At 32.3% G+C, this 21,087-nt stretch overlaps 2 protein-coding genes across 7 annotated transcripts; one reads left to right on the top strand and one right to left on the bottom strand.

Annotated features, from left to right (window-relative positions):
- Positions 1 to 2,415: 2,415 nt before the first annotated feature.
- On the bottom strand, positions 2,416 to 7,155 carry LOC107896941 (uncharacterized). 5 transcript variants are annotated; one of them, XM_041079229.1, is made up of 6 exons: positions 6,688 to 7,155; positions 5,053 to 5,268; positions 4,738 to 4,817; positions 3,577 to 3,696; positions 3,333 to 3,398; positions 2,416 to 2,814 (listed from the first exon to the last, which is right to left on the bottom strand). In XM_041079229.1, the coding sequence occupies exons 1-2, from the start codon at positions 7,073 to 7,075 to the stop codon at positions 5,264 to 5,266; spliced, it is 393 nt and encodes a 130-aa protein (XP_040935163.1). In that variant the 5' UTR covers positions 7,076 to 7,155; the 3' UTR covers positions 2,416 to 2,814; positions 3,333 to 3,398; positions 3,577 to 3,696; positions 4,738 to 4,817; positions 5,053 to 5,263. The 5 variants fall into 5 exon arrangements, with proteins under 5 accessions (XP_040935163.1, XP_040935162.1, XP_040935161.1 ...); XM_041079228.1 differs by lacking the exon at positions 4,738 to 4,817; XM_041079227.1 differs by having other exon boundaries at positions 3,577 to 4,817.
- Positions 7,156 to 15,744: 8,589 nt separating this feature from the next.
- LOC107896940 (uncharacterized) lies at positions 15,745 to 20,336 on the top strand. 2 transcript variants are annotated; one of them, XM_016822255.2, is made up of 12 exons: positions 15,745 to 15,972; positions 16,104 to 16,180; positions 16,762 to 16,837; positions 16,924 to 16,996; positions 17,086 to 17,137; positions 17,765 to 17,826; positions 18,123 to 18,186; positions 18,690 to 18,747; positions 18,840 to 18,926; positions 19,306 to 19,399; positions 19,717 to 19,821; positions 19,903 to 20,336. In XM_016822255.2, the coding sequence occupies exons 1-11, from the start codon at positions 15,884 to 15,886 to the stop codon at positions 19,807 to 19,809; spliced, it is 825 nt and encodes a 274-aa protein (XP_016677744.1). In that variant the 5' UTR covers positions 15,745 to 15,883; the 3' UTR covers positions 19,810 to 19,821; positions 19,903 to 20,336. The 2 variants fall into 2 exon arrangements, with proteins under 2 accessions (XP_016677744.1, XP_040935164.1); XM_041079230.1 differs by having other exon boundaries at positions 15,753 to 15,972; positions 19,717 to 20,336.
- The last annotated feature ends 751 nt before the right edge of the window (positions 20,337 to 21,087 follow it).

Here is a 21,087-nt window from a genome sequence, read left to right on the forward strand (position 1 = left end):
AGCTTGATAAGAAAAAAAAATAGAAAGATGACTATTTTTTATTCTAATTCATAATGACAAGAAGAGAAAATTATGAATAAACAGGTTCCTTCAAAATGATACATTTTCAAATAATTTCATTTTTGAACTCTATGAAGCAATGAAAGGGAAGAAAATTATCTTTTCTTTCAATTTCTCCCTCTACGAAGCAAAATCTTGGCGCATATAGTTTTCCGTTTTATCAACATTGCAAGTCAAGTTTTAATCTAATTGTACTCGCTCAAAAAAATGATAGTTTGGTCTTTGTCTTAATTCCACTCCAACTAGAGTCGAAAGATTTCCATCTAAAAGAAATAGGAAACTATGAAGCAAGTCTTGTAAAAGTTCGAGGAATTAATATCTTATGGATAAACACAGAGTTTTGAGGAATGCCCAGGGCATTCCTTAAAGTTACTATATATAGTAATATTTTCACCCTGGCAGTAATTGCAATTAGTAGAATGTTATTAACATAAATAGTATTAAGTAACTAGGCTCAAATTGTTTCATAAAGGCACGCATGCAAAACCCCTAAGAATGTCGACTATAATAACTACCTGCTACGAAGACCTGGTTCTCTGATCTTTGCAGATTCCAATCCTACTGATGATTGCAAAGGTTTAGCATTGCTGATATAGTAGGTCTGTCATTAAGCATTAGCCAGCCAAACTTAAAATCCTTGATGACCAACACTAAAAGCACTCAGTAACTACTTAAGTGGTCAACAACAGTCCATTTTTGACATTTCTACTCTCGTACAGGCTTTTAGGCAGTAGCTGGAGCCCATAGGAGAGTGTGTATAATCTATAACCAAAATAAAATTTGTTTGCATTTTGCACCGTATGCTTCTCTTGTCTCTTTCTAAACAAGTTTGTATATCTATACCATTCTTAAAACTTACTGAATTTGTGTTACGAGTCTAAGTAACACTAAATTACTTAAAAGTTCAAAACAAAATAGTAATAAAAAATTAAAAACATGCAAGAAAAGATATTTTTATGTCTTGTATTATCCTTTTCTCAATGTTTTTCTTTAAAAAAGAACCTGTCATCAACTCATCAAGTAGCTTCTTGTGCACTGGGCAGTGGGTACCTTCTTTTTTCTTTTACAAATTATTTTTCTTTTTCACCCCATAACATATGTGGATGTGTCAGAATCTAATAAAAACTCAAATGCTTCTCTAATTTGTATAAGAGCTGGGAACTAGAATTAGCATTGAGTTTCAGTGGGTCATAAACAATTTTAATGACATGTCATTAGCTTCAGCCTTGCTTGCTCAAGAAAGCTTTAAGCCAGACATATAGCAAGTACACATACCTTTGTTCAAAGATGAATTCTACAAGCTTTACTTGGATATTTAGCTCAATGGTTAATTGTGGAGCTCGTTTCACCTGAACATTTAGCTCAATAGTATATTCATGTATCTCTATCCAAAGATGAATTCTACAAACTTTACATGGACATTAAGGCTTAGTTTGGATGGGCGGTGTGTTTAGCTCCGGTGAGGTTAAAAATAGCGGTGGCAGTGAGATTAGTTACTGTAGCGGTGAGATTGGGTATTGTAGCAGTGAGATTAGAAACAGCAGTGGAGTGTGTGTTTGGATTCAAACGCAGCTGTAGCGGTGAGGTGAAAATAGAAAATGACTTTTAAGGACATTAGATTAAAAATGATATATAATAGAAATTTTTAAAATTATTTAACAATTATAAAATTAATAAATGATTAAAAATTATTACAATTATATTTATTTTCAATAATAAATAATTAAAAATGAATTATTACAATTACATAAATATGCTACTGCTGGTTTTTACTAATTCCTAGCACATAAGTTACTGAACAGCACAGTTTAACAAGAAGGTTTAACAGTGTTACTCAATTGAACTAATTTCGTTATCTATGTTTGTATGAAAATTTTGCCTACATACCAAATCCTTTAAAATGTTTTACTAATACAATATTATAAGACATTGGGGTGATAAAAATTAACTTAAACTTTAAGTTTGATTTAGTTTAACATTGGAGTTATAATATAAGATTAAAGACGTCAAAATATGACTTTATAACATTAGCATTGTTAAATCCCTGTTTAGCCTACAATTAATCAAAACATTATTTCAACAGAAATTGGATAAAATATTTTTAAAAATGTAACATTCATATTTTCAAAATATTTTTATACTTTTCATTTCATTCTTACTATTTATATAATAAATCAAATTTAAATATATAATTTCTGCTTCATTTATATTGAAACCCAAGGCATACAATTCAAATCTAGATCCATGTTGTTTCCAACATCACACTAGTGTATTTGTCCAATAGATTGGAATATTCATCAGAAGAGAAAATGCAAAATGATTCACATTTGAGCTAAAGATGAAGCAATGCAATGATGAATGAAAAATGATTCATTTCTTAATTTCAGAAGAAATCCAATAGAAACCACATGTTCAATTCTTCATCAACATATCTGATTCATTTCTTATTGTTCATGGTTCAAAAACCATCAAAAGCTTGAACGAGTCAAGTATAAGATACATGACTAAAGCCTAGATAGAATTACAAACAAAATGTAGCTGACATACCAGCTATAACATCAAACATAAATCAACAACTACTCCTACTAACTTTAAGTATAAATTACATTGCAACTAAATCAAGTTACAAATGAACAAAATAAACAAAATGCTGCTGCTTATCTGGTTCAGCTTGGATGCCGGTCTGCACGCTGGTTTGCTGCTGGTTTCCTATTGCATTGCAGGCCAAAGTTCAAGAACATCCTGTGCACCATCCTTTGCAACAAAAGAAAACCATTCAAAACAAAGACTTATTGATTGAATCCAGGAAAAATGGACAAGCTCCAGCCTTAGGATCATTTTTATAGATAAAAAGTTATTAAGCATCTAACCTAAAACCAATAGGCAATAGGTTGAGAGGCCCAACCTGAATATAAAACCGAAACAAACCCAATATTTAATAACTTTGGGATAGCACTACTTAAGGCCCCTTCAAGTGTAGATCAAAGGGCATAGACATGGACAACCTCAAGAGGGTTCCTTGTACTGCATTTTTTGGTTAATGGGTACCACCAGAGATGCAATAGACAGCAGTAGGTATCTCAATTTTTAGATAGAACTTTATCTAAGCACAAACAAGTCTAAACCAATGTGCATATGTGCACACATGACACATGCCATACAAACACCATTGCATTAACCATATGACATAAAGTGGTATGTAGTTATATGAGATTCAATTATTTCTAACAATTTGAAGTGACTACCAGTACCTAAATATAGTAAATACTAACCAGTTGGGCCTTGATTTCTTCTTGTAAGCTCTCCATGTCAGATTTTAGCCGGTTGACAATGCTTCTCTGGGGAGAAAAGTAAATGTAAGATAATTAAGAGATTTTTAAGAAGGATTGAGAATACAAATTAGGATAATGAAATGACAGAAAGTGCTGCAATGGAGAAGCACGATGAACTGATAAAAAAAACATATCATGACCATGACAGCCGGTAATGCTGCTAATCTAATATTTGGAAACAAACCTGTTGGTTATAACTATCAGTCAAAGATGAATTTTCAGCAGCCAAAGATTCTGCTAATGTATGTGAGGCCTCAAGAGCTCGTTGCAGTGAAAACTTTTCCTAAGTCAAGTCTTCAATATGCTGCAGAATAAGGATGAATAGATTAGAAAAGCCAAGATAATGAACAGAGAAAACATTAATAAACAAAACCGTTAACAAATTTGTAACAAGCTCCCTAACAATTTGAACATCACCAGACAAAGAACACAAGAGAATAAAATGCATCAGCATACAGACAGCATAGCATTTTAAAATACAGCATAAAACTGAATTCATCCTGCGCACCATCCTTTGCAACAAAAGAAAACCATTCAAAACAAAGACTTTATTGATCAGACTATTGAAGAGTCATAAAAGAAGTCACAGGAGTCTAACAATAAAAATTCCCACTGCAAGCATCTTTAGAAGCAAAAGTTTGCAACATTGATCATAAGAACAACTCCGATTCTATAGAATAGCAAATAAACTCACCGATTCTACAGAATAGCAAGGAACCATAAGAACAATATATCACGTTTGCAGTGATTCTTTGATTCTGGATATTAATTGATCCAAAATCCGACAACTTAGGTTATACATACTAAAACGAGCTATTTTTTAATGCTTTTCACGAGTCACGACTTCCACCATATGCCAAGAAAATAAGCAAATGGCATTGAACCAATCTGGTAGATACCACAAAAGTTCACTGCTTTTGCAAAAGTTTTAACAACCTCTCCCAAAGCCCAGTGAAAATAAAAGGAAAAATGTAAAACTTAAAATATTTTTGGGAGACGAGAATGCTAGATCAAAAATCCACAGGACGGATATACTCCAATGACCATCATTACAGAGCCATAAAGCTATGTAAAAACTCTCTGAGAAAGAAAAGTGAAAACAGATTCCATCAAGGTTTACACCTGAGCATAACAAATGTAAGTCCCTTAAATAAGAGAAAAAGAAAAAAGAGGGATCAAATAACAATGTCCTCAGTACACCCCCATGTTATCACTGAAATAATATGGATTATGGACTCATAGTACATGCATATCTGATGCAGAACAGGGGAAACTCAAGATTAGAAAATAATCAACAAAAAAAAAATTGAAACACGATATTGAAGCATAATTACAAAGGCCTTACAGAATGTTAACCAAGCAATAAATAATGGAAATGAAGCAAGACAGTTTTATTATTGAACTTCCGATCAAGAACTTTTGCTCCTGTCAATCCAAGAACACAGAATTTTAAAAAACAAATGCAAAACCAAATAAGGAAAAAAATGAAAATTTCAATTAGAAAAAAGGAGAAACACAGAAAATCCAAGAACACTGATTTGCAACCCAAGGGGAAGGGGAAAGGGGAGAAGAAGGGTAACCAAACATCAGAAAAGCCTGAAGAAGAATGCAACGGAAGAATATATGGGTAAAAGAGGAAAAAAAAAGCAATTGAAGTTACCCAATTTTCACTGGAACAAAAGGCTCCAGTCTGAAATTAAGCCTCCGGTGAGGTGAAATGCATTCTCAACGCACTGAAGAATGCTTTCCAAACAGCCTTGCGTTTACTAACGTTTCAGTTGCAATTTTTTTTTAGCCTAAAACAGCCAACGCACTGAGATGCAGTTGCATCCAAAGGGAGCCTAAGTTCAGTTCCAAATTATGGAGCAAGTTTAACCTGAACATTTAGCTCAATTTATGTTCATATGTCCCAAATCAAAAATGAATTCTACAAGCTATACTCAGACATTTAGTTCAATAGTAAATTATGGAGCAAGCATTTAGGTCAATAGTATGTTCATTCACCTTTGTTTAAAGATGAATTTTACAATCTTTACCTAAACAATTAATTCAATGGTAAATTATGGGCAAGCTTCACAAAAGATTAAGCTGAATAGTATGTTCATATATCTCTATTCAAAGATGAATTCTATAAACATTATTTAGCTGAACAGTAAACTATTGAGCAGGTTTCACCCGAACATTCTGCTCAATAGTATGATCATATATCTCTATTCAGAGATGGATTCTGCAAGCTTTACTTGAACATTTAGTTTAAAAATAAATTAAGTTTCATCCGGAACATTCAGCTCAATAGTATGTTCACACCTCTATTCAAGGAATAATTTCTGCAAGCTTAAATAAAATATTAAGCAAGCTTCATCTGAACATTTAGCTCAACTATATATTTATATATCGTATTCAAAGATGAATTCTGCAAGCTTTTCTCGGACATTTAAATATATAATTCAAAAATAAACTATGGAGCAAGTTTCACCCGAACTTTCAGTACAAAAGTGATTTCTACAAGCTTTTCTCGGACATTCAATTCAATAGAAAATTAAGAGCAAGTTTTACCCAAGCAATGAACTCAATAGTATGTTCATTTACCTCTATTCAAAGATGGATTCTGCAAGCTTTACTTGAACATTTAGTTTAAAAATAAATTAAGCAAGTTTCATCCGGAAAATTCAGCTCAATATTATGTTCACATCTAATCAAGGAAAAATTTCTGCAAGCTTAAATAAAATATTAAGCAAGCTTCACCCGAACATTTAGCTCAACCATATGTTCATATATCCTATTCAAAGATGAATTCTGCAAGCATTCTCGGACATTTAAATATATAATTCAAAATAAACTATGGAGCAAGTTTCTCTCGAACTTTCAGCTCAATAGTATGTTCATATATGATATATATCTACTCAAAGCTGAATTCTAATCTTTACTCAGACATTTTAATGCAAAAGTAAATTTGGAAGAAAGTTTAACCAGAACATTTAACTAAATAGCATATTCATATATCTCTTCAAAGATGAATTTTACAAGTTTTACTTGCAGATTTTGTTCAATGATAAATACATATATCGCAAATGGATAAAAATACTTAACTGACAATTGTTTGGTTTCAAAATTTGCTACAAGCAATATGCCAATATAGAAAAGAAGCTACCAGAGTTGGGTTTCAAAAAGCAACAGACTTGAATCACTCTAAATTTTATTCAGAAGCCTAATCTCTGTAAATAAAAGCACCAGTAAAAACAAATCTTTTACTACAGAAAATAGGGCAAAAATGATTGAGAAATGAAAGACTAACCCTGGTTCTGGCCAATTTGGCTCAATCTTTCGGCACCATCGATCTCCACACCGACACGGCGTAAAGAATCAAAGACCGGCAAAACCAATCTACGGCGGTCAATAGGTCTAGAGATCTCTTCATCGACATCGATGGCGATGTTGCTGATGCCGATTTCCTTCAAGCGGAAGCCGAGCTTCTCGCCGACTTTGGAAGCGACTTTGGAGTCCCAGAAGCGGCGGGAGCGAGGGAATTGGTCGAGCTTGGATCGGTATTGGATGAGAAATTCTTGCTCGGTGGAGGAGGCCATGGCGACGATGTAGGATGTCCCCGGCTGAGTGACGTGGGCCTTGATGCTGCGGCATGAGAGGACCAAGCGAAGCACGTGCTGGCTGTGAGTTGCAGACATTGGCTTTGGCTTCCAGCAATGTTTCCACCACGAGAAGTCCCGCTGAGTTTCATCATTTCACGTTTATTGGGAGATCACAAATAGTTGTCGGATCGGGTCAATTAAGTAAATCCCAAAAGTTTAACAAAATAATTTAAAATTGGGTTAGAAGGTTAATCTTTAATTTGTTATGAAATAAAAGAATAGAGAGAATAAAAATTAAAAGAAAAAATATAGTAAAACAGAATTTGTATTTTATTGATTAATAACACTTTTTTTCATATTTTTCTAAAATTTATATTTATAATTATATATAATATAAAGTTTTACTTCTAATAAATATTAGAATATTAAAGTACATTAAATTTGTATTGATTTTGATGGATGTCTATATAACATGGCTCTTTAAAACCTACTATAAAAACTACGTGGGAAACAAAATTCATAGTGAAGAAAAAATGGTGCAGATATATATAATACGCATACTTGACCTCATCCAAATGTACAAATTTTTAGAGTAAAAATCGTGTAAATAAAATATATAATTAAAGTATAATATCTACAAGCGAATATGTTAAATTGTAATATAGTTTTGTGTTACAACAAAACACTAACAAGCATTCCGAGAATCGTATCCAAGGGAGGCTAGATTATATCTAAAAATATTGTCTTGTGGTAGCAAATCTAAACGATAATCACTAAAAATTATATTACAATGATTAATGCTAACTATTAAGGTCACAAAATAAAATTTAAACTACTAAAAAGAAGTTGACAAACAAAAAACTCTCAGATAATCAACAGAAGATTAATTCGCTTCAATGGTTGCAATTAACTCCAGAATTCGAGTTTTATTAGTGAATTAGTTATTAACTAACCATTATTACCTCTCGGCTTTTACTAATTAATTAATCAACTAATACTCACTTATCTCTCAACATCACTTTCTTGACTAGGATAAATCACGATTTACTCGGCAAACTTATCTCTCAACCTCTTTTAATCTAGATTACTTCCTAGAGTTGTCAATCCTAAGGTTTAAGCACACATAAATTTATACCAACTAATTCGCATGGGAAACCCTCATTCTTCCATTTATTACTCCCACGTCCACTTGTTAATCTCCCTAAAGGACTTAGCCACTCATCAATTCAATAATGTTAGCTCGATAATGGATCGAAAACTCAATCAAAATAGCTAAGAAGGGGGTGAATTGGCCTTTTAAAAATTTGGCGGAAGTAATAAAAGAATATGAAACAATTGACACAATGATTTAAAGTGGTTCGACCCCAATTGTCTTGTAACACTCCTTACCCGTACCCGAGATCGGGATAGGATACGAGGCATTACTAAACACATACACAGTCATTCATGTAAAAATCGGGCCATAAAATTTTCGTCCAAATTAAAACTTTTCAAACACATGTATATTGTCCCTTATATGGGCCTTCGAGGCCTAAAACATACATCGGGGTGGTTCGGGACTAAACCGAGAACTTTCAATAAACTTTGGAGAACTTAGCAAATTTCTTGCTTTGCAGAGTCACACGCCCGTGTGTGTTGAACCGTGTGGTCACACACGGTCACACACGCCCGTGTGGCTTGGGGCACGCTCATGTAACTCTCTGTTTGTGATATCAGCAAAACAATTTGAACCACACGGCCAGGCCACACGCCCATGTGCTAGGTTGTGTCCTTTACACGGCTGAGACACATGGTCGTGTCTCTACCCGTATGGCTAACACTTAGGCTATTTTCCAAGCCTTCATGTTTCCCATAAACCCACTTAGGCTACTTTCCAAGCCTTCATGTTTCCCATAAACCCTTACAACCTTATACATATCAAACTCACAACTCATGGCATCATTTTAGTGATTAAACACCCTTTATTAAGACACATTCAACATTAGCTCGTCATTATACATATGTTCCACCTACTCATGATAAACTAGTCTAGCCACATTATTACACATTCATTTGACCTTGTCATCTCATTAATCACTTATACCATTAAACTATGGTTACTAACTTATACATCAAACATCCATGTTCAATGCACTATCATCTTATTACCATATTACATGTTTAATTCATGGTCATGACCACCTCGATTGGTCATAAAACATGCACTCAGCAACACACATGACATATTACCAACCATGCATGGCAAACAAACATATTCATATCATCACATCATATGTATTAAAACGTAACATGATTAGCTAAACTTACAAACCATAATCAATATGAGCCACCTCTCATGGCTATATACAATAGCTCGATATAGGCCAATACATTTAGCCAAATCATAATAACACATGTCATAGAACTAGGTCCCTATACATGCCTCTCACTTGATATTTCTAACATATGTATCAATACTCCAAAGGTATTAACTTCATAGTGTGATGCTGCCTCCGACGATTTCCAACCTCGAGCCGACCTGACAACACTAAAAGAAATAGAAAGGAAGGAGTAAGCTTTACGCGTAGTAAGCTCGCATGAAAATAATAAGCAATGTATTAACATGCTATTTTTCAATTCCTCTCTATTTATTCAAAGTCCAGTTAAGTTGTTTTCTCGAGTCATGGTCACTAAATTATTTATATTCGGAGCTACAGGACTCCAAATTGAGAACTGATAATTTTCATAGAAACTAGACTCACATATATTCATACCATAAAATTTTAAGAATTTTTGGTCTAGTCAATAAGTACAACTTATTCTTTAAAGTCACCCTTGTTTTGCTGTCCAACAGTTCCGACCCCTCTTCACTAAAAATTAATTATCTCTTTGTACAGGATTTTGATAATGTTCCTGTTTGTTTATTTTGAAAATATACTCATTAAGGATATTAAGCATATGAATTATAACCCATAATTATATTTGTACACTTTTTACTGATTTTTCCAAGTCAAAACAGGGGATTCCAAAATCATTCTGACCCTATCTCACAAAAATTCAAATATCTCATAATGTGAAATTCTTTTGCTTACACCGTTTCCTTTATATGAAACTAAGCTCAATAAGCTTTAATCCCATATCTTATCCAGTTTCTAATTCAATTTCCACCATTTTTGGTGATTTTTCAAAGTCACACAACTGCTACTGTCCAAAACTGTTTTATTACTAAATTTCACTCTTTCATGATTTCACTTGCTACATTCCATCTTACCGAAAGTTCGCTCAACTATCGAGCACATTGCTCATAAATTTCCATAAATATATACCTGCACTTATTCATCACATGGTCATGTTCACATGTATTTCACTTAGTCGATTTCCCGTTAAACTCATCGGAATAATAACAGATACACGGTTGCATGCACATATTACCACCCTTGTAACCGAAGCTATCTGGTATGCATAGTAGCCTGCACTTAATACTACACATGTGACCAACAATCCGGTACACGTAGTAGCCTGCACTTAGTACTACACACGTGACCTAACCATCTGATACACGTAGTAGCCTACACTTAGTACTACACACATGACCTAACCATCTGATACACGTAGTAGCCTGCACTTAGTACTACACATGCGACCTAACTATTTGGTACACGTAGTAGCCTGCACTTAGTACTACACACGTGACCTAAAACCATCTTAAACATATAGTAGCCTGCACATAGTACTACACATGTATCCTCACAATGGATCATTCGTATCATTTCTATTCCGAAGGTTCAACCGGGAAATTCCTCACTTTTCAACATTTAAAAAATTCATTCATAGTCTATTTCTATTCGTAATTTACATCAAATGATCATTCTACAGGCAGCCACATCTCATATAATAACGAAATATAATAATATAAAAAGAATCGATATATTATTTACATACAAACTTACCTTCCTTTTCACTCTTTCACAAGTTATCCAACTTAATAAAACATCATGCTATATCAAATTCTCAATATATTCAGCTATTATAATGCAAGTCATCAATGATTGAACCATCAAACATTTCATGTGCTACTAGCCATATATCATTGTTCTCACAAATTTTATATACCATTCTTTCATCACTTTGCAATATATTAAATCATTCCATTCGTGCAATAATAATATAGAATTTTCAATTCAAATATAGCATAGCAATATTATTGGCACACGAACTTACCTTAGCACCAAAATAGCAAAAAGGAACCTAACCGTCAATTTTCCATTTTTCACCCGATCTAGGTCCAATCCTCATTTTCCTTGATCTATAATATCACATTTAGTCCAATTATTAGTCACATTATTTAATGTGATCCAAAAATCACATTTTATCAAAATTACACTTTTGCCCTTAAACTTTATCAAAATTACACTTTTGCCCCTAGGCTCGTAAAGTGATTTTTATTCAATTTTCTCACTCTATAGGCCTAGCTGAACCATTTTCATAACTATAGAAGAATACAATTCTCCTCAAAAACACACATTTATACCATTTTACAACTTTTATAAAATGGTCTTTTCAGACGTTTTCATCGAAAACTGCTTAGTAAAGCTCGTTTATTTAACACCCAACACTCATTTCTACCATCAGACATCAAAATGCATGCATGTCACACATGGTTCAATTTTTAAACATAAATCCTAGCTCAAATTAATGGTAGAAATAGATAGATCTTGTTACGGGGATTGTAAAAACGTAAAAATTATTAAAAAGGGGTTAGAACGGACTTACAATCAAGCTTGGAAGCTTGAAAAATCCTATCCATGGTTTCTCCATGCAAGTTTCGGCCAACAGGTTGAAGATGGACAAAAATTGGCTTTTAATTTTGTTTTTAATTCATTTTAATAACTAAATGACCAAAATGCCTTTAATGAAAAATTTTGGATTCATGTCTAAAAATGTCCATTTTTGTCTACAAACTTAACCAATGGTCTAATTACCATATAAGGACCTCCAATTTAAAATTTCATAACAATTGGACACCTCTAGCATGTAGAAATCAAATTTTGCACTTTTTACGATTTAGTCTTTTTGACTAAATTGAGTGCCCAAACGTCAAAATTTTCGAACGAAATTTTCACAAATTTATTTCGTGAAATTTTAGACCATAAAAATATAATAAAAATAAATTTTTTCTCATCGGATTTGTGGTCCCGAAACCACTGTTTTGACTAGGCCCAAAATCGGGATGTTACATGCCTACTCCACTACATTAGCTTTCCACAACTAAGGATTTTTCCAAATTACTAATTTAATCAAAAGGTTTAACCTTACAACTCGGTTAAGATTTCTACACAAATATTAAGACTCAAACTCTCTCAAAGAGAAACAAATAAGCAAATAAGAAATAGCTTTTACAAGATCAAAGTGTTTGCCAATTAAGCACACTTACAAAGAAACACACCTAAGTTGATAGAATAACAATGAATCTTATAGATGTATGTAAGAAAAGTATGAAAATTTTGAGCACAAAGGTTATTTGATTGATCTTTAAGCTTTAATAATCTCTCTTGTTGTTGTAGGTCCTTTAGAAGTTGGTATTTATACCCTCTAATTGATTTCCAACCTTTGTGATTGTTGGGATATTGAATAGAGCCGTTCAGATGAAAATACCAATGTATTAATTTCACCTGCAACAATAAGTATCAATATTATTCTACGAGTATCAATACCAATAACATTTAATGCCTAGTTTAGTGACTATTGGAAGCATTTTGATCGATACCAAAATAATTTTATCGATACTAAACAAAAGGTATCGATACAATATTGATACTTAATGAATCCTTTGGAAGTCAAAATGCCAATTTAGTTTTGATATTAAAAAGTGTATTGATAAAGGTGTGCTACTATCAATACTTAAATAAATTTATCGATACCAAACAAAAGGTATCGATGCCGAATCGATACTTAGTAAACATTTTGGAAAACAAAATGTCATTTTTGTATCAATACCGAAAAATGTATAGATAAATTTGTGAATTTATCGATACTCATTTAAATGTATCGATAATTGACAAAAAAGCATAGATACATTTTGGCCTATAACAGTTTTAAACATATTTGTAAAATGTTTAAAGGTTTGTTTAACAACTTGACCTTAAAATAATTTCTAAGTATGAGCTCAGCCATTTTTCTTTTTAAATGTCATTTGAAATGGAATTTTTACCAAGTTATTCTAAAATAGTTTTTATTCAAAACATAATATTTGTTATATTAAAATTATTTGCCAAGTAAAGCTTGGTTCAACAATCTCCCCCTTTTGATATAACAAAACATTTTGTAAATTTGATTTTGAATAAATTTTCTCCCCCTTTCTAAAAATCATTTTCAATTTAAGCCTTAGAAAAATTTGTTTTTCATTATCAAAATTTTGGCCTTCATTTATATATTGGCCAGTTAAAGACATTTTGAAAAATTCAAAAAATTTGGTAACTAAATTTACATTTGGCATATGCATAGTATGAATCATTAACCAAAATTAAATTTACCTTTCTCTTTTCCCCTTTTTGTTATATCAAAATAAAACTAGTAAAGCTTAAAAGAGAAATAGAAATGATTAGTTCAATAAGATGAAGCAAATAAGACATAGGAACTAACATAAGAGTAAACATCAAAGTATCTCAATATACCAAAATAAACATTTAGCTTAAGCAGACAAAGTCATAGGATATAAGATGAAATGACTTAATGATGCACATGAAAATGTATGAATATGCAAAACCTATCCTAATCCTTTTGAGGTGGAGGAGGTGGACGAAATCTTGTAAAAAATTGAGCCACTTGATCCTCCAAAATAGACATCCTAGACCCCATACTATGAAACGCATCATGGACCTCTATTCGAAAACCTCAGAATTCATCTCCCATAGAGTTAATCGCATCAAGAAGCATATTACTTAGCTCATCTTAGCTCATCTAAAATAGGAGCCAACTGAAGGAGCAAGAGGAGGAGCTGGAACCTCATCGTGACTACCCTAAACATCTTCATCATCTTAAGCTATTGTTTGGTCATCCTTTACCCATTCGCAGACACATATGAGACTTTTTCAATGATGTTTTACCTCACGTTGATTTTATTTAATCTAATTGCTAGATATAAAATATTCACAGACACATATACTTGGCATTGATTGTAGGGAGTACCTTAGGATTTAGAGATTGTTTAACTAAATTTTGATTTGAGATACTAAGGCAATTTCTAAACGTTCAAAACTAATAAATCTAATTTTGATTTGGTTAAATATTTTTTTTCTTTGTCTTTTGCTAGGGACTAGCAAAAATCTAAGTTTAGGGTGTGATAATTCTCATATTTAGAGTCATTTTAGTATAAATTTCATAGTATTTTAGGAGATAATTTTTGCGTTGAGGTTAGTTTTTATTACATTTTATATTTCTCGGATTAATTTTTTTTTCAATTTATATCAATTTTAGAGAATTTGGGTTTCTTACCATTTTTCTTTCTTCTTTGTAGGTATCGAATGAAGAAGAGAAGTCATTTGCTCCACTAGATCTAATTCAATGTGATGGAGCATTTTTTTCAATTCAAAAATTATCATAGCAAGTAGTCTGCTCCAACGCAAATTTCATGTTCGATGAAGCTACACGAGAAAAAAAAACCTAAAAATAATGGTAATGAAATTTAAGAGAAAGAAAGGAGAAAAGAGTGAAGAAATCAGTTAGAGGCTAGAGAAAAACTCTCAGACCAAGGTAAACTTCAAGCATGTAAAGAAAATATGAAAAAGAGATTCGAGGAACTCAACATAAAATTTTTAACTATTTTCTCTCTAGATTATTTCTTTTTATTTTTATCAGTGCAAGTTCATTGTAAATCTCTTTTGTGTTGTTTTCTCAACTCATTATAAACTAAACTCTATTTTCTTGAAACGATAATAGATCATATTTCTTAGTTAATTGATTTATTTTTCTTCACTTGTTTCAATCCTTGTTAACTATTTATTTAGTCTTGTGCTTATTTAATCACCAAGTTGTACTAATCTGATAACCTTGATTTTCTTGGAAGAGAAGATTAAGGTTGAGATCTAGACAGAATAAATTAGGACTAAATTTAGTAGTATTGACAAACGAATTGATTTGTGGCTAGGATATGAATATACCTAATGCCCTAATCAATCAAATAGGCTTGTTCTTAGTGACTTCACTCAACTTGCCTAGCATAGGAATATACTTAATGAAAAAAAGAGATTAACTTAGATAGATACTGGAAGGGTCAAGTTAGTGCCATTGAATCCTAGACTAGTAAGTACATAGATTGAACAATTGAATTAGAGATAATTGATTAACTAAATTAGGTGAAGTTAGAGTTCTAAGTCTCTAAAATTGATTGAGAAACTTAGAAGTTTTCATTATTTAAGTTTAATAGAATTTACATAATTTGTTTAGTTTAATTTTTCTAGGAATCAAAATTTATTTTATTGATCTGGATTAGATAAAATTGAATAGTTAGTATTTAATAGCTTAGAATATTATCCTTGTGGGAACGATATTTTCTTATCACTTATTACTTTATCGATAGACATGTACTTGTATTACAAATTTCACTCGTCACAAACTATGTTAGATGGATGTTACACTATTAACCTAACTTAATAGTTGGGCAAGTATTTTATAATAACTCGTTATAATTTTGGAGGATTTAAAAATTAAGTGATTAAAAGGTAATTTTAATCAAAGTTCGGTGGGACTTAGTTTACCCAAATATTAATTGCTATTTATGCCGTTCCTATTTTAATGGGTTGGGCAGTCGGGCTGTTCCTTCAACAAAATAACTTGCATTTGTCGTCTCGGGTACCGAATCTAGAGGGAGACAGCGAAGGAAGAATTATGAGAAATTGTTGATAGGTTCGAATATCCAAGACGATAATGTCGAAATCCAAATCATGGCTAAGTTTATCCTGGGTTTTCGTTATACAAATCCTTTTTCAATCGTCATCGACAATTGCTGCCACCAGGTTCATTACAATCTAAACTATCTGGGTTAAAGTATTTTCTAGGATTTTTTTATCCACGAAGTAGTTTTGGGTAGTTTTGTTTCTGCGTTTTGATTCTGGGTTTTCTTTTTCATTTTTTAATGGAATTGTAGAAAGGAGATTGGCTTTCCAGAGAGGCGCATTTGCAGAACAACAGTTCAAGGAAGATATTTATTATCTGATGATAATGGTAAATAAGTTACTATGTTCATCATCTTTCTTTTTTGCATTTTCATGTTCAACTTTTGTAATTTGTAAATTATGAAGAAAACAATAAATTGAATTTTAGTTGTTTATGGAATTAATGGGTGGAAATATATAGGAAAAACTGAATGAAAAGAATTAAAAGTTGGTTATTTTCATGCAAAGTCTGGGATTATATACATAGTTTCTTGCTCATTGTCTTTCAAGAAAAGCATTATTCTTTTTAAAACTGATTTGAAAATGTTATTACCGAAGATAGACGTGCACTTTATGCTGTTTAATCTTCTGTTATACCTGCACAATGGTCACAAACAAAGCAAATGGAGAGAAAAAGACTGGTATAATGGACAGGAGAAAGTATGAAGTTTGATCCGATGTGTTAATTTCATGGTTGTTTCTTTAATTTACATTCAACTTTATAATTTGCATACTGTCACTACTTGAGAATTTGCCTAACTCTTTCTCTAGTTCTAACTGTGGGATTTGTATTACCCATTGTATCTAATAAGTCAGGCCTGTTATCCATCCTTTGGTTTGGTTAGTTTCACAACAGTATTTACATTGTAGGCTATGTGTGTGATGCTCTCTCATTGGATCCACAGTACCGTTGCTGTCCTGAAAGAGGAGACAAATTCTCTTGCCAGTGAGTATATTGACTTAGACACATCTTTATGGTGTCTTAGACACATCTTTATGGTGTCTTGTAACACCTTTGATTCTAATTTGCAGTGGATGCAACGTTCTTTCGCAGTGTTGTAACTCCTATGAATTTTGTGTTTCATGCTGCCTACAGCCTGCACAAGTATCATTCTTGACCACTTTTTTTTTTTTTTTACTAGTTATCATACATATGTTAGGCATAATAAATTTAGTCTAGGATTTTTTTTGCAGACACAGAAGGAACAAGTTTTGAAACTAAAAGTAGCTAAGCCATCTACATCAGGTAAGTGTATTGTTTTAGTTAGCCACAATTGTTTACTTCCTTATAAAGAGGGGCAATGGGATGAGGTCTACAGCTTTGATGGCATGAAAGTCTGTCATGAACATTTTTTATATTTGTAATGTCTCATATAAGTTGATGGCTTATTTTCAACCCTTGTCATCTGCTGCAATAGAAAATCTCAGCCACTCTTATTTCTCTGGATTTATTTTTCCAAAAGTGAATTTTCATATTTTATGAGAATCACAGATCCCTGTGCCCTTTTGAAGTAATTCTTTTGCTTCCTTTCTTAAGAACCAATTTGAAAGACAGCTTGTCTGGCACTAAAATAGCAACTTAAAGATCTCCTAAGGAGATCATCTTGCAGTATTCTTTTGAATGTGATGGTTATGCCTAAGTTTGGCACTATGAAATTGTATACTGTGAAAATTTTATTCTGAATGATATATTCCTATTTTTTTGTAATTACTGGCTTTTGGTTTTTTAATGTGGTAGTTTGTCTTACTGGAGATATATTTAATAAGAAATTTTTTGGTAGTTTGTATTTCAGCAATGTTATAGCTACCATGTGGTTTCTCTATGAGGTACTAGGTCTTCATAACTTTTCTTCCTTTTTTCCCTCTGTGGCAGGGACATATCTCAGTGTCTTTGACTTTTGTGCTAGGAGGTGTCGGCATAACTCTGAAAGTGTGGTAAGTGATACTCTATAGATATAGGAACATATTTACAGTTTACTGGATCATTTCTCTTTATCTTTTAAAGAGAAGGGGATCTACCCAGGTGTGATTTCCTGGAAACCGTTGGTGAAAACTGTCATGCTAATGCTATAAGTTACAAACCACAATGACAGCTCCTGTTTAATTTATTGACCTGTGTCATTTTCTTCAATAGTGAAATTTTCTTTAGGTAGCATATGTGATTCAAGTAAGGGAAACTTTTTATTGTTTAAACTATGATTCAGGCTGGTTAAATGAGCTTTATTTTTCAGGTTCATGAAAATGCCTATGTTAGTGATTTTCATCATTGCTTTTCTCTGCCATCAAATTCTTCTGGTACGTTTAGACATAACCTTTTTTTTGACATCATCATTATTATTATGTCTTCAGTTCATCCCTTTTTAGTTAGTTTACATTTGCATACTCATATCTTCTTAATTTCTGCTCCTCTGATGTAGCCCTAGGTATGAAAAGAAAGAATGGAGTAAAATCAGAGAAAAAGGAAAGAAACAGAGGGAATTGTGTGGAAATAGTGGATCTCAGTAATCCAGAAGCTTGTAGAAAGTGATATAGACTACTCCAGTATACTTTCCATATAAGCATAGATTAAATAAGTAAATAGCATCAGATAACCAAGAATCATTATTAAGCCCATAAGCTATAACAAAAGATCTTTTGTACATACATGCATACATATATTTGTTCGCAGACATGACGCCCTATCTGTTTGATATTTTTGAACTCATATAGCTGTGATGTTCGATCAGTTCTCATTCTGATTTAATTCAGTAGGTAGAAATTTAGCATTAAATTATATGGTTGAATTTTCCATGCGCCAGGGTCAACCATCTCACCTGTAGAAGCCAGACTGAATGGTATTAATGTTGTCATTGGAAGGTGAATTTCCATTGTGGTTGGTTCTGTTTCTAGATTCTAATATGTAATTTCTGTCGAGTTAATATGTTTTCTCTTTTTCCTATGAAACAAAGGCAAGGAGAGTCTTGTGATTCAGTTTGCAAGTCAAATGGACAATCATGCGTACTAAATAAGCTTTTGATACTTAACCAGTGTGATATGTAAGTTCTTCACCGTCTTCTTTCCTCTTTTATCATGTGGCTTTGTGGTTCATTATTTGCTTTAATGCATGGCTAATATTTTGTGGAGTGTATCCATCTGTTTGGTTGATCTTCCTGCAACTGCATTTAGGTATATTATAGAATCCTTCTTGTTATTGCACTTATATCCAGTTATCTATTGTATCTTGAGTTGGTTGAATATTGTCTATGTTTTTACACATTCCATCTTCATTTATAACATCGAGGAGGAAAGTATAGGTATAGTCAAACAGGGAGGTTGTTAAAAATTTGTGCTTGAAGTTATTTTATAGTGTTATGTCTCACGCGCTTTCGATATCTTCTTTTCTTAGACTTTGGTCTTTTTTTTCTTTATAAACAGTATCCAGAAATATATGAGCTGCAAAGGAGCATGCTTGGCAAGCGTTGGACCCGATCAACCTGCTGAAGTTGTAGATGATGCTCCCAAAAATTTGGTATGTTTCCTTTTTTGTAATGTTTTACATTTGCAAAACTGTGTATCAACTAGAAAATTGATAAGATAGAATTTTTTAATGTCTATTGAAACTTTCATGACTATGTAGCATACATAATCTCCTGTTGCTTATCTTGCCGTGGAAGTAAATTGAAGTGTGCTAAACTGATTGTTATGCTCATAATTGAAATAATTACTTTCTACTTGTTTTTTTTTTCTTTTATGAAAAGCAAATCATGTCATAGAAAATGAAGGCTTATCAATAAAATGAGAAATTTAATGCTAAAAGTTGAGAATGACATATTCCCTGTCTTTCAGAATCCAGGAGCATGCTTGTATACTCGAACACAATCAATGCTATCTTGTGATGGTTCTCATCGGCATACCAGGAGACTTTGTCCCTGTGCATAGTGCATCACCTTGGTGAGTTTGGTTCTTTTATTGACTATTAGGAATTTTTTTCAATGTCAGAAGATAACTGCATTGTTGCTGTGATCTTGTTAGAATATTGGTGGGACAGTTCCAGAGTTGAATCATGTCTTAAGTCGGGCTATTTATTCCCGAGTACTTCTTGAAGGCATCAGACTTTCAGGAGACAAATTTTTGCATTGGACCTAAACGTACCTGTTGGTGTTTCGATATGAATTTGTTAGGACAGAAATGTATAGGGTTGCACGTGTCTTGACATTGTTGTATAATATTAGATGCAAAATGCCATTGACATGCTAATTTAAGTTCAAATTCCATGCAATACAAGAGAGTAGAGGTTGTGGTTTTTTCCCTATCAATGGGGTGAAATCAAGGGGAAAATGTTATTACTTGCAAGCAAAGCATTGAATTCTGACTTTGCTTCCGAGTAAACTGATAGCGTAAGCTATGTTTTAGAGTTCTTTTAAAAATTCTTGTCTTGAATGAGAGGGATATGGTTTCAATGTTTATCATCTATTTTCCTTTTTAGAAATTTTCCAAAGAAAAAGTTAAAATATCTCCATGTCTCTATATTCTTCTTACATTTAGAACTTAGTTATTTTACTTTTTAAATTTAAAAATTTAATTTAATTATTCACATTGTTAAAAGTGTTGTATTAAATTCATAGATGTGACATTTTAAAATTAAAAAAAAATCACTTAGTAAACATGTAAAAAAATGATATTATAATATATTTGAATTTAACAGAATTTTAATGGAGTTAAACAATTGTGCTTGTTTCCCATTAAACCAATCAAATTGCTACATGTCACATTTTTAATAAATAAAAGTATTAACATTAAGATTCAATAAATATTAAGTTAAAAAAAAATAATCTCTCGATCTCTCATTTTCTCCACTTTCATCTTCTCTACAAAGAAATTTCTATAAAATTTTAACATAAGCTCTACTGGTAATTTTTCCCATTAAAACAAATCCCATTTTTAATATTCATCTTCTTTTCCATTAAAACAAATCTTCATTTCCAATATTAACAACTCAAGGGAAAAAAAGAAAACTCCCCATTTTCTCCATTTTGAGGCTATGAGAGGTGGTTTTTATGCGGTTTTTTTATTTCGACTAAGAAGATGAAGAAGGATTGAGAGGGTGAGGGTGAGGGTGAGGGTGAGGGTGAGGGTGAGGGATAAATTTTTTATTTTCAATTTAATTTTTACTTAATGTAAATTTTAAATATTTTATTTAATTAAAAATATCGTGTT

The sequence above is a fragment of the Gossypium hirsutum genome, chromosome A10 (genome assembly GCF_007990345.1).
Source record: "Gossypium hirsutum isolate 1008001.06 chromosome A10, Gossypium_hirsutum_v2.1, whole genome shotgun sequence".
Lineage (NCBI taxonomy): Eukaryota > Viridiplantae > Streptophyta > Magnoliopsida > Malvales > Malvaceae > Gossypium > Gossypium hirsutum.

Bases quoted from the DNA above. Each gene is read 5' to 3' on its own strand.
- LOC107896940 (XM_016822255.2), top strand. From the start codon at position 15,884: ATGTCGAAATCCAAATCATGGCTAAGTTTATCCTGGGTTTTCGTTATA. The intron at 17,138-17,764 runs GTAAGTGTATTG...CCTCTGTGGCAG, and splicing joins AGCTAAGCCATCTACATCAG to GGACATATCTCAGTGTCTTT. The intron at 18,927-19,305 runs GTAAGTTCTTCA...CTTTATAAACAG, and splicing joins ATACTTAACCAGTGTGATAT to TATCCAGAAATATATGAGCT.
- LOC107896941 (XM_041079225.1), bottom strand. From the start codon at position 7,075: ATGTCTGCAACTCACAGCCAGCACGTGCTTCGCTTGGTCCTCTCATGC.